At 39.3% G+C, this 14,056-nt stretch overlaps 1 protein-coding gene across 7 annotated transcripts in view; it reads left to right on the top strand.

Annotated features, from left to right (window-relative positions):
• Positions 1-14,056, top strand: part of PURA (purine rich element binding protein A) — a 63,293-nt gene that overhangs the window by 5,344 nt on the left and 43,893 nt on the right. For 5 of the 7 annotated variants that reach the window (XM_035014282.1, XM_035014278.1, XM_035014277.1 and 2 more), the window contains one exon: positions 1,324-9,470. The exons of 1 other annotated variant lie outside the window; for it this stretch is intronic. In XM_035014282.1, the coding sequence (XP_034870173.1) occupies positions 1,468-2,436 (969 nt within the window). In that variant the 5' untranslated portion in view covers positions 1,324-1,467 and the 3' untranslated portion in view covers positions 2,437-9,470. Of the gene's footprint in view, positions 1-677; positions 801-1,323; positions 9,471-14,056 lie in introns of those variants that run through there. One more of the 7 variants, XM_035014281.1, reaches the window with a different exon arrangement.

Consider the following 14,056-nt stretch of genomic DNA (forward strand, 5'->3'; position numbering starts at 1 on the left):
TAACCTAGCTGTCACCTAAAAACCATTAATCACTTAATGTTTTACTTTTTGAGAGGTGGGGGCTCTCCTGACACTTAAGAGTTTCTGGGAGGTGGGGTAAAAGGGGCGAGCGAACCTGCGTTAATGAAACCCGTAAGGAACTGCGTTTCCCAGGAAATTCCTGACATTTTTAGCTCGTGAATTTCCTAAATCTTGCTTGGTTTTCTCCTCCATTCTGGGTCCTTCCAGAGGGGAAGAAGAGTGGGTTGGGGGCTGAAGGCTCGGCGGGGCCTGGTTCATCTGCAGAGCTGGCCGGCAACCCAGGTTGGGCTCAGCCTTGAGCAGGGTGCCCCCCTTCCCCAAATCTCGGAAGGAGGAGGGGGAGGCAGGCAGGCAGTTGTGGTCCCAAAGGGGGCCGGTTGATGGTTTTTGGATGAGTGTGGGGTTTCTTTTTGATTGTTGCTTGGGGGGAAGGGCAGAGACAACGCGAACAGGCACTGCGGGCACCCCGGCCCTGGTGCGGCTGCCGTCCTCTGCTCGGCTCCCCCCCGCCGGTGAGTGCGCCCGCCCGCCCGCCCGCCCGACTGTGCGGGGCTGCGGTTGGGGGGAGGGGGGAGCGGGATCATCTGAGGCCAGAGCCGCTGCCGTGCGCGGGGAGGGGGAGCGGCGGGAGCGAGGGGAGGGACGGGCTAGGTGTCTGCTGCTCCGCGCCACTGCTGCCGGCGCCCCGTCCTCATCCCAGGCAGCCCCTTCTGCAGCTAAGGGTTACCGCCGCACCACCTCTCCTGTTCCTTGCCCGCCTCTGCGGCCAGGGCTCTGCGGTAGGAGACAACCCAGCCGGGCAGTGGGTGGGCCTGTCTGGGTTTGGGTTTGGGTCTGGCTGGGGCCCACAGGAAAGGAGGTGGCCGTGACTCGGTGTCCCCTCTCTGCAGCGGGCTCAGTTGCGCTTCACAGGCCCTTCCCCCCACATCCTCTCTTTGGGGTCACTGGAAAGCAGAGCTCAGGCCTGCTCCCTGTGCTTAGTATGGCAGTCCCCTTCTCACCCCTGGTCCCCCAACTCCCTGGGCCGAGGCCGCTCAGGGTCTGGCCAACAGCGACAGCCACAGTGGTGGTGGCGGCAGCAGCTGCGACGCGGCGCGTCCCACACACACCCCCCCCCCCAGCCAGGGGTGTGGGGTGAGGGCCGGCGGGTGGGCGCCGCCTGGCGGGCGGGCGGGCAGGGGGCTGGCATCAGGGAGGGGGCGCATGTCACGTGCCGGCGGGCGGGTGGGCGCGTACAGTAGGGCGCCCTGCTACTGTACTGGGGAGTCAGTGCCCTGTTACCGGGTCTCGTCTCTCCCGCAGATCTCGCGAGAGTGGCTGACTGGCTGTGGGGGTTGCGGCGGCAGCAGGCGGAGCCGGGGAGGGAAAGCAGCGGCGGCTGAGGCGACTGAGGCGGCGGGCGGAGCGGCAGGCGGCGGCGGCGGCGCGGCGGCGGAGCGCAGCATCATGGCGGACCGAGACAGCGGCAGCGAGCAGGGTGGTGCGGCGCTGGGCTCGGGCGGCTCCCTGGGGCACCCGGGCTCGGGCTCGGGCTCCGGCGGGGGCGGTGGTGGCGGCGGGGGCGGCGGCGGCAGTGGCGGCGGCGGCGGCGGGGCCCCGGGGGGGCTGCAGCACGAGACGCAGGAGCTGGCCTCCAAGCGGGTGGACATCCAGAACAAGCGCTTCTACCTGGACGTGAAACAGAACGCCAAGGGCCGCTTCCTGAAGATCGCTGAGGTGGGCGCGGGCGGCAACAAGAGCCGCCTCACTCTCTCCATGTCAGTGGCCGTGGAGTTCCGCGACTACCTGGGCGACTTCATCGAGCACTACGCGCAGCTGGGCCCCAGCCAGCCGCCCGACCTGGCCCAGGCGCAGGACGAGCCGCGCCGGGCGCTCAAGAGCGAGTTCCTGGTGCGCGAGAACCGCAAGTACTACATGGATCTCAAGGAGAACCAGCGCGGCCGCTTCCTGCGCATCCGCCAGACGGTCAACCGGGGGCCCGGCCTGGGCTCCACGCAGGGCCAGACCATTGCGCTGCCCGCACAGGGGCTCATCGAGTTCCGCGACGCTCTGGCCAAGCTCATCGATGACTACGGAGTGGAGGAGGAGCCGGCCGAGCTGCCCGAGGGCACCTCCTTGACTGTGGACAACAAGCGCTTCTTCTTCGATGTGGGCTCCAACAAGTACGGCGTGTTTATGCGAGTGAGCGAGGTGAAGCCCACCTACCGCAACTCCATCACCGTGCCCTACAAGGTGTGGGCCAAGTTCGGACACACCTTCTGCAAGTACTCGGAGGAGATGAAGAAGATTCAAGAGAAGCAGAGGGAGAAGCGAGCTGCCTGTGAGCAGCTCCACCAGCAGCAGCAGCAGCAGCAGGAGGAGACCGCCGCTGCCACCCTGTTGCTGCAGGGTGAGGAAGAAGGGGAAGAAGATTGATCAAACTGAATGGAAAAAACCCACACACACATGCATACACACACACACACAGCCACACACAGAAAATATACTGTAAAGAAAGAGAGAAAATAAAAAGTAAAAAAGTAAAAAAAAAAAAAAAAAAAAAAAAAAGAAATAACTGTTAACTCCAAGGGAGCACCACCCACAGAACCTCCACCAACTGACAGTTTCTCTTCTTGACTTGCCACCCATCGCTGGATGTTGTCCACTTTATCCACCATATAAAACAGTAAGCAGCTGCTAAAAACAAAAAAACAAAAAAAATACAAAAAGTAATAACATTATATGAACTGTGTTTCCTACTTGATTAAAAAATATAAAGAACTGAGTGTTTATTTCCCTAATTAACCAAGAACTTTTGTACACGTTTAAGCTATTATTATTAAAAGTGTTTGCAAAATGGTCAAGATTATAATATTGCTGAATTATATAAAAGTCCTTTTCATGTTGAGCTAACATTTGACTTTAGCACAAAAAAGAGATATTTTAGAACACGTAAAATAATATTTTTAGTTTTTCTCATTTTGTTACCAAATTTCAAACCTTACATGGAGGTTATTATAGTATATTTGACACCCTATATACCTGTGATTAGAGATGTGTATATATATGAGGGCTAGGCATGCTGTGTGTCTGAGCTTTGTCTAAATGTTATGCAGAAGTTTGTAGAGTTAAAGGTACGTAGGTTTAATTCATGCAAGGTAAACAATAAGTGCTCTCTTTTATACAATATGCATTGCATCTGGACCTTAAACATATAAAAATGGTCAGTGAAACTTCTGTGAACATGAAGAAATTATTAAAAAAGGCATTTAAATGAAATTTGCTAAGTTGTGATTTTTACGGTTGGAACCAAAGTTATTCAAATAGTAAAAGGAAAAAGAGATAGAAAGATAAAGGAAATCTCCCATAATATTTTTCTGCATCTGTTTGCTTTGACTGAGTAGGTGTTTTGTCATTATTGTGTATATGAGATGTATCGTTCATAATATATTTTTTTTATTATGTGTAGAAAGATTTTAAAAACTTAACTAACGTGCAGCAATTTCCAGTGAACCTGTACTTGGACATCAGGTAGCGAGTCTATTTGTGGTCACTAGCACTGTCTCCTAAACTAGTAAGAGGTCTGAAGCTATTCTTTGATTTTTGCCAGTGCTATTAACTTATGTAGACCTGTTAAAAAGCAGAGCAACACAATTATAGTTATCCTACTGAGCCATGGATTCTGAGTTTCATTTTAAAAGTGAAAGACAAGTTGGTATGTGTAAAGGATTTCCATGTAGCTGTGGTGCTAGTTATTACTGGCTACATTATATGCTAAATGTATTTGTGTTCCCCAAGTGTATAAGCCTTCTATCAAAAGTATGTCCTATAACTCATATATTCAAGGTGTAGGGTATGAAAATGCAAAGCTTAGGAGAGCACTTTACCAAGCTGGTGTCCTCCAAACTGAAATTGTTTGTAACGATAGTCTTTTACAGGTTTTCATTTAAAGATGTTTGTGTGCTTTTAATTGACAACTAACTTCTTGCTGCTGTATAGTAAAATATTAATATATTTTTATCATTAAACTGCTGCATGACTATCATCTTTGAGTGAAGAGAAAATGTTATAAAAAAAGATGCCTTAAACAGTACATTTTGGTTTGGAATTCTGTAGAAAGTATTTTGGTTAAAAAAAAAAAAAAGGATCTTGTCTGATATAGAGAGTTCTGGGGATGGAATTGTTTCTTGGCAAATCCAGCCATATAGATCTTACTGCTGTATGTAGAAGACACCACCTGTAGGAGCTGGAAGGTATCAGTGCTTCTCACATTGTAAAGCATTGGCCTAGGAAGGTGAAACAGTTGTCTTTTTGAAGGATTTTTTTTTTTTCTGCTGGTTCTTTGGGTTTTGATTTGATATTTTAAGCTCCCTGGTTGAGTGTGTTGTCTTTGTTTTTGAGATCTACTGTATGTGTTGAATAACAAGCTATTTCCATTGTACTGTGCATTTTCCCATTAAATTGTTTGCTTTTAATATTCATACAATGTTAAATATGAGGTGACCGTACAATAGTTAGGAATTTCTTTACTTACAAAAATCACTGGAAATGATTAAATTGCTTTTCCCCTTCCCCCAAGGTGCATTTTTCTTATTTCCATATAGTAAAGTTGAGCTTTTACAGTGCATAATGTGACATTTGGAATGCTTATCAACTGCATGTAAACATTAATAACCTGCACTTTTTTGTCTTAAGGTTTGTTGAGCTGTTTTGTTCACTGTACTTTTACTGTGATATGGAAAAGACTGCATTCTCTGTGCTGTTACTAGTTAGGAAAGAGAATTGCTTTGATTTTGTCTCTTGTTTACTATAGCTTTTTAAAGTTAAGCCTTGTACTACAGGTTGTTGGAGTACGCCTAGATCAGTGTTTCATAGTAGCCAGCAATAAGTAGTGCAAGTCAACAAAAACACAGCAAACTTAGGCAAAGTGTCCTTTCTTTGAGATGCGAGTTCTTTCATGAGGTTTTCTTTAGGGTCAGAGTTACCTTAAAGTGAAGCCTTTCTTACCTACAGACTTCAGATTCTGCTTGGAATCCTACCGGATCAATAAGCACATGTATTGTGCAATTGTCTTTACACTTTAACAGTTAAACACAATCTTACTAAGATTTTGAAACCAGTGTCTGATTTATGGTCAGTGGGTTTAAAAAGAAATCCACATGCAAATCTTTTAAGACTTAAGAGATGATCTTAGAAAAGACTAAGTGACTGTAAAGATGCTCTTTTTTGCATCTCACTTTACCTCCCAAGCACCCTCCCAACCCTCCCTTCCCTCTACTGTTTCATCCTTTCCTCACCCTTCCTCCCAGGTGCTCGGTACTTTACCAAGGTTCTATATCTCAGTGTTTTATGTTGGAGTTTTTCCTTGTTTTTATTTTACTAGTTGGTAAACCCTGTTTGTGCTGAAATGAAAAAGGAGATGGTATATTTGACCATATGTGTTATTCATAGAAGACAGTATGATCAAATGTGCCAAAAACAAGCAAACAAAACTTAATTCCTGACAAGTATGCCTTATTTTTAATGATCTGCTTTGTCTTACGATTAAGGTCCAAGAGCTTGGTTAAACTATATTATTTGCCTAAGTATAAAAGAAAACTTGAAATGCATTGCAATATTGACATTCTTTAAAATGAGAGACACTGTCAAGTAATTTAATCTGAGATCAGCCACCAGATTTGAAATGCCCATATATGTGTGTGTGTTTGGTGTTGTTCGTTTTTTTTTCTTTTAAATCACCAAATCTTTTTTTAAGCTACTTTTTATTTGTGCCTCCTATTTATCATGCTGATGTTAGAAGCAGCAGTCATCCAGCCACAGAGGGAGCTAAAGTTAACTATCCAGAACTGTAGAAATCATTATACATGCCTTTGACAACAAAGGAAGTTCATAAGAAAAGCCATGTCGGCTTTTCCTCTACTAGATACAGATTGAAGGTAGATGAATATTTGCCAAATGGAAAGGAGAGACAATGTGAGTCAGGAAAGACAAACTTTCCCAGCTTCCTAAAAGCCATGGAGAGTAGAAACCAAAACCAACAGGGAAATAAAAACCTTGAAAGTCTCACTTTCTAGTCCCATGCAGGGGTTGAAATTTGACTCAAAGTGGAAAATATATTGATAGGTTTTTTTATGTCTTCACTTCTAGAGATGGATAACTATTCCAATTTGATTTTTCAGGTAATGGAGAAAGCTGCTAGTAATTTTAACCCCTGCCTAAAGAAGACAGATAATTTCATTTGGGAGCAAATACTTATTGCCTTGAAAAATAGCACTGTAATAGCCTATGATAATTAGTTGTAGAATAACCTTTATCCCTTTTAAACTATGCAAATTATTAAATAAGTGTAAATTAGGACTCAATTAAAGATAGTTGATTATATTGCAATCAGATGGCATTCACAAACTTAACTGGAGCATATACAAATGAAATCTATTAGTCTAAGAGTTTTGTATGCTAACAGAAAAATATAATTTAGCTACCTATTCTAAAAATGGTGAATATTATTAATATTGTATAATAGGACTGGGAAGACTGCCTCCTTTTTTGAAGAGAGAGAGATTAAGGATTTTTATAATTGTTTTTCATCAAATTTTAATATTTTTGTCAAATTTTTAGGTATTTAATTTGTAAAACAGTTTGCTTTGTACTGGCATACAGAAAATAGGGTATTGATTTTAAACTTTTTGAAGCCAAGTGATCAAGTACATTTGTAATAAAAGTCAATGGATCTATATCAGTTGTACTCACTGTTTTCATTTCTTCTTATTATTACTATAGGAATGCTATACTTTTTCTGCAGGAACACTGTACTAAATTTGGGTGGAAGGGAGGGGAAGAGATAAGTCCGTTGATAATGAGAATCTGGGTGGGTAACCATGGCCCAAGCACTTTATATAATGTTTAAGTCAATTCAGATTTGGTATATTAAAAAAGATGCGTATGTCAATTTTTTTCTTCCTGTTTTCGTATGAAACTTGATGTTTGTGGGGGTTATCTCATTCATTGTTTCCGTGCTTTAACATTTTGCATTTGGCACTGTTGAAACTTTCTAAACATATTTTTCTTTTATGACATTTTGGGTTATATGCCAGCCATGGTGAACCCACCATGGGCATGATTGTTATTTCTGTCTCCCACACATGGTTCTCACCCTCTTTTCTTCAATATTCCCACTCATTTTTTCATATTTTACACACACACACACACACACACATTTCCAGATGATTTTAGAATGGAGATTTCTGAGATTGTTGCTGTAGTTGTTTTCATAGCTCCACAATTCATTTTATTTTACATGTGAACGTATTTTTAATATTTTTCCCCACTAAAAAAATGAGATACCAAATCTAATGACTTTTTTCCCTTTTCTGAGTTTCTCAGTATCAGAATGAGATCCTGCTTTCTATGTAAAAGGATGCTAAAAAAGAAAAGGGAATCTTCAGCAATTTAGGTTTGGAACAATTGGTGATAACTCTGAGTATAACGTTTATAGCTGAATATCCTTAAATTTGAATATCTTAATAATTTAGAGTGATAAATACTTTTTCCTGAGAGTGGAATGAATAGGAAAAAGAATTTATTAGAATTGCTTAGGTGAGCAAATTCACTGAAGTTATTTGTGTAAAGTTTTCTGTTAAAGTTTATCCACTTCTAAATCAAATTATAATATTTCTGGGTTTTTTTAAATTGCAAGTTAACTGAATTTAGACCATTTGTAATGGAGTACACTATAAAACTAAAATGATCACTGCTATTAAAATTACTCTTTTCACCCAGCTGCATTAATTACCATAGAGAATTTGCAGTATATTTTTAAGAAAACCTGATTTCAATATTTGGGGAGTTATTTGATCATAAAAACCTAAATTTAAGGCCTAGGCCATTTGACAGGCTCTTTTCAAACAGAAATTTCATTATTACGGGTTAAGTGAAGATCATCTAAACTAGCATTATCATGTCAGGTAGAATTCCATAATGCAAAAACGACCAAGTGAAAAGTAAAAGATATGATTGGTTTCAAGCCAACAATTTGTCATCTTACAGCTGCTAAACTGACTACCAAGTTTTGATGTTGAATGGTCTAGGCAATTTATGTCTTTAGGAAAGCTGAGTATGGCGTGGGTTGGTTGTTAGAAACATTTTTCTTAAAAAAAAAAATATCATAGTTACTCATGTATTTTTATTTTGTCCCCATATTATGTTTGGTATTTGTTTTCTTTTTCTTTTTTTTCCCTGATGTGCTTTGCTTTTGTGGAAAATTGTCTTGTTTGATAGGTAGAAACATGGTGGTGATCCTCTATGTAAAATAAAGTTAATTCTTAAGGACCAGAAATATTTTACTCACTTTGGAATTGCAAGGTTTTTGAATTTTCATGAAAGCATACTTTGTTTTGATGACTATTAGCAGTTTGCTTATTAATTAAAATTTTATAGCATTTCATGGGGAAAATTAAGCTAAAAGTTTAATTTTCTTGATTTAGGGTGCACTTTAATAATTCAAGAGGCCTCCAAGTTCAAGGACCAAACCTTTATATTTTGGAATTTTGAGAATCATGGAAGTACTCTTCTTAACATGTGTTTTAGTCTAAACTGGATTAAAACAGAAGGATCCTCAAAGGACTTAAGGTGTCCTTATTGTGAAGTAGCAAACTTATGGGACAGGTGACTTATGTATTCACCTTGACTAGCTCAACCAGTGATGGGCATCAGCTAATGAATTATTAGAGACATGTTGGGATTGGGTCAAGCTCCCATTCAGCTGGAGTGGATTGGCAATTTCCAGTGTAGGTAGTTGTTGATGGCATTTGACCTACCTCCCTACCATATACGTTTGGCTTTTTTTTCCCTCCCATCCTCTTTTTTCCTTGTTTCGCTCTCCTTTATTATCCTTACCATAGGCCTGCCAGTGACACTCAAACTTACCCCTTTAAGAGGGAAGTAAAGAAATTGCTGGCTCCTGCCTTAGAACATAGCTAACTGATCCCAGAAAGATTTCTGTATAATGAAGTAATTGGGCAGTTTTTCTGAGTGCTATTTTCCCCATAGTCTTAAACTGGCAATCTGAAGGGCATTGAAATTGTTAAGAAATTCGTGTATTGAAGAGAGTAAGAAGTATGTGTATTTTAGGTAAGTTACAGGGGGGTGAGATTTACTGGTTTGGAGATTTGAGAGCAGAAAGGGAAGAACCGTTCAATGTGTTCATGAATGGGAGTGTGAGAGTTATTTATATAAGGGAATGGTTTGGAGGTAAAGTGGGAGAAATTTTTATTGGGAGGTAGGAAAAGATACTAAGGTGGAGTCTTAAATGAGCGTTGTTTGCTAAGGACAATGAAGTTGATCTTCACTAATGAAGTTTCAATAAAGCCGGAGAAAATGGGTCCCTTGTTGGTTATGAGAAAGCTGTTGGTCGGTAGCTAGATATGATGATGATGCATTATACAATCTGCTTTCAGGTGTAGGATATTTGCTTTTCTGGTCAAATTAAGTAGCACAATTGTGGAATGACAGCTTTTCTGGTCAAAGCATGTTGGTACTGGGGACTTACTATTTTGAGGGAAAGAAGATAAGAAAATTTCAAACTTTTCCACTTATCATTTTTAAACTATCAGAAATATTTATTATACAGATTATTTTTCTGGGCTCATGTTTCAGTGTAGTTTAGCTTTACTTTTCAAAATGGTCCTTAGATCAAATTATTTGATTTTACAGTTCACAAAGATCCATATCATACCTTGATTTTATAGAACCTTGAGCCTTTGGTCCACATTAATTTCTTACAAGAGAGTAAACCAGGTAAAAACAGTAAACTGCAACTTTAGGTATCTTTTTCATTTCTTTTACATTTGCAGTCCCGTCATTTACGACTGTGGATCTTATGAGACCCTCAATAATACTATATTTCTGAAATTAGACAACATACCTCCCAAAACTCAAATTTCTGTTTGTATTCCCACTTTCTCTGTTATTTTAAAATTGTAGAATTCCCAAGTGTTCAGTGGTGGCAGATAATATAATTTAGTATATCTTGGAAGTTCCTATGTTCTTTGTAGGGTGAACTGATAGTGTCTAGATTTCTGTTCCCAGTATCCCAGGAACATTTTTAATTATTTAAGATAAAGAATTGCTATAATATTTTGTTTTTTAAATTACATAATTCAAGTGTATTTGGACTCCTTTTTAGTTTAATATGGACTTATTCTCAGTGATTCTGACAGATTATTTCATTTTACCCAAATCTGTATACATTAGTGACAAAATTTCTTAGATAGCTAAAAAAGAGGTTCTGATTTTGTATCTGGAAAGTAACTTTTTTTTTTTTTACAAATGTCAAGTTCATTAACAAAATTATTTTTATTATAATTTATTTTTTAGAATTAACACTTCGTATGCTTTTCCCATCCTACCCATTTTAAATTATGATACAATTACATTCTATAACTTGTTTAAGTCTGTGCAGAGCCTTCTTAAATAGCCCCTCCCTTAGGAATTGTTTTTTTAAAAAGTGAATTCCCAAACCTAGTCAAGAACCAGTGATTTAAATAACTGCCTTTGAAAGGATTCCTTGAGTCTAGTCAATGGAGATAAATGATAGCCCATTTCCATGCTGCATACAGTTGTTAGGGTTTATAAAGTTATCAATATGTAAAAGTGCAAAAGCAGGAAAGATATAAAGTTGCCTATAAAATTTCTAGTTTTCATTATTTGCACTATTTATCTTTGCACTTGATTTTTTGAAAGTTAAGACTAGTCACTTTCACTTTTGTTTCTAGTCTTTTCTAATTTCTTACAGAATTGTTTTCAATATCCCACCCAAAGCAAAACTTATATGCAATTAAATATGCTTTATAAGTCCGAGAAAATATTTCTTAGTGTTAGCTATGTAGAACAAAAATTTTTTTTGATAAAAATTTTTAATATGGGCCTTTATTTGCCAATATAATCCTTTGTAAATGTGAGCTTTATTAAACTATTTAAATAGACAAAGTGAAAGCTTAGGATAGAAAAAATATATATATATATATGTATATGAAACGATGTCTTTGAGATCCAGCTTCCAGCCTGAGATGGCCTGGTTTTGGAGTGTTGATTTATTTTCACTGAAGTCAATGAGATCTGAGTCTAGCTGGGTATTGGCTTAAAAAGCTGGAAGTGAAGTGGGTGGCAAGTGGCAGCTCCCTCTTTTATGTAGTTTTCCATAATGCTCAAAGAGTTTCATCATGGTCTATATGATATAACTGGGTATTGAAATAATTACATTAAATGAATATTCCTTTTTGGAATTCAAGGTTCACTCACTTTTTGAGGGGGGGAGGGTGGCAAGGGATAAGAGACTTTATTTTAACTAGAAGAATTCTTATAACCTCAAGATGTGCTCTAGGAAGAATAGGAGAACAAAATGTGTACCTGTGAACATATTTTTTGTCTTAGTGAGATTGTGCAACACAGTGTTCAAAATTGCAAAAAAAAAAAAAAAAGGTTGATAGTTTTGTCAATAGAACAGAAATGTGTTTTGGCTAAAATTAATTTTTGTAAGTTATTTAATTATTTCATTTTATATTCCCTTCCCGTATCCTTTTGGGCGCTTCATACTTCTAACAAGTGAGAGGCCTCTCTTTAGATCTGGTTTATTTTTGGAATGCCTGAGTGTGTTTCTCTATTGGGGGGGGGGGGTCGCCACAGGGTGTTGTTTTAATTCTTGACATGCTCTTCTCAGCATGTTTTGGTAGTCATCCTGGATCTCATGTTTGCAAATTCTGTTGATAATTAAGTGATGTATTGACCTCTCTGACATTGTGTGAATGTTTGTGGCTGGCCTTTATTGTAGAACCTTGTGGTTTTGCTTTCAATTGGGATAGAAAGTTAAACTTCCATTGTTCAAATTTTAGGTTTATCTAGTGGAATTGTGCCCGATAGTTGTCTAACTATGGACCAGTTTGGGGGAATGTAGGTTGACAAATGTGTATTTGACTCTAGATAATCCTTTACTCAAAATAGTAAATTAAAGGCTATAGTATTAGAGTTCTCTTAAGTTTTAAGTTGTCAGATCTTTAAATGTGGATGATGATCAGCATTGTGTTTATGAATTTCCTTAGGGAAAAGAGAAAAATTCAGTCTCCAAACCTTTTCTTAGAGACTAAACTTACCATATATGGAAAATGAAAATATTTTAAAAAGTGGCTTTGATTATTTTTTAATGGAGTTTAATCAGCTTAATTAATTATTTTTCCTAGGTTGAAGCACTTATTTCCCAAATTTGAATAAAGGGAAAAGATCAGCAATTTGGCCCCTTTTTTTTGAGGCCATTTTTAGTTTTCTGCCCCCATTTCCCAACCCTAGTATAAGATGAATTACGGGTATCCCTCTAAGTCCCTGTAACCCCTTTTTGAGATCACAGAAACCTTTGATAATCTGATGAAAGTGATGGACCCTCTCCCCAGAAAAAAAAAATGCACATACACAGATAATTTTACATACAACCTCAGGGGCATCACACATCTAAAACCCAAGTTAAGGATCTCTGCTCTAAGTAAACTCTATAGAGAAAATTTTCATGCAATTAATTGATAAAATTAAGAACTAACTATTGGCTTAAAACATTTCAGATTGGAATTATTGTTAGATGGTGGCCCCTACTAGCAAAATGTGACATTGCAACCAGCTTTGTTAGACATCCAGACAGAAGGAAAAAAGCAATGTTCTGAGAGCTACTTATAAGGAGTCAGGGCATCTCTAGATGTGGGAGCCATTCCTGGTTCAAGGCAGGGGTCAGGGTGCCTGACAGCTTCTAGCAGGGTAGAGTTTGATAAACCACAATGCTCAGGATGCCAAGGGGTTAGCCATTATCTTAACCCCTTCCTCACCAAAAGATTTTAGTTTTGTCTATTAGGAAAAAAGATGTCACTGGGGAAAAAAAAAAAAAAAGATTTGCCTTACAACTTTGCTGGAACACATCAGTTTGGTGACGTATGGGACACCAGTATTATTTGTGAGAAGGTACATAAAACCAAAGTAAATTATTCTCTATGTAGAACATTATTTACTAGTATCATTTGTTTGGATGTATTAGCTTTGACAATTTTTACCAGTAAATATTGGTTTTATTTAAAACTGGGAATCCAATTTATAAATAGGATAGTTGTTGTATCTGTCCTTTCCCCTATGTAAAGAATAGTTTAAAGATTTATGCATACTTTTTACTTTTCTCTCTTGATGCCATGGAGTGGGGTGGGGTGGGGTGGGGTGGGGGGAGATCTTTGAGTCAATAACTGACAAAATGTCTTCTCCAAATTTAAAAATTGAGAAACAGCACTTTAAGTCCTAACTCTACACCATTTTAGTGCATGTATTAGTTTTCATAATGATTTTTGGTGCATGCCTTTGGGCTTCTTCAAAAGTGTACAATAGGAAAGTGTATTTCCTTTCTTAGAAAGGAGATTTTTTTCTACTTTGCAACTTGTGATTACAAAAATCTTCCTCTGTGGGAAGATTAACCATGTATTGAACTACTGAAAAGTATATATTTTTAGATATACAGAAGGAATCTACATGGAGCAGCATTCAGACCTATATAGAAGTCATAGCATTCTGTATAGGACCAAAAAGGAAATAACATTAAACACTTAAACAGACTTTGTTGGGTAGAAATACCTTTAGATCTTGCATTGACTTCCAAAAAGAAAATACCACAGAAGTTTGCTGAAAACTTCTGTTGTTTGAATTTTCTCTGTCAGTGTATTTAGCCCAAATACAACAGCTTTGGGTTAACACATACATAAGAATCAAAAAAACAAAACTAACTAAATAGATCAGTCTGGTTTGTCAATCCAGCTTGACTGAAATAAGTAAACTAATCACTTGGAACATGAAAAACTGTCCAACTCCTCTAAGGTTTTGACAAAATAACCTTGGCTGATGTGGGAAGATTCCCACTTTGATTTCTGACCTGACAGTGAAGATTCATGCTTGACATGATTTCAAACCTGACAGTGTCTGTTTAAGGAGCTATGGTACAGTTTGCTAATTCAATCCCAGATACCTGTTGATTACCTGTGAG

This window comes from Mirounga leonina, unplaced genomic scaffold (assembly GCF_011800145.1).
Source record: "Mirounga leonina isolate KUSES-001 unplaced genomic scaffold, KU_Mleo_1.0 Mir_168, whole genome shotgun sequence".
In the NCBI taxonomy this organism is placed as follows: Eukaryota; Metazoa; Chordata; class Mammalia; order Carnivora; family Phocidae; genus Mirounga; species Mirounga leonina.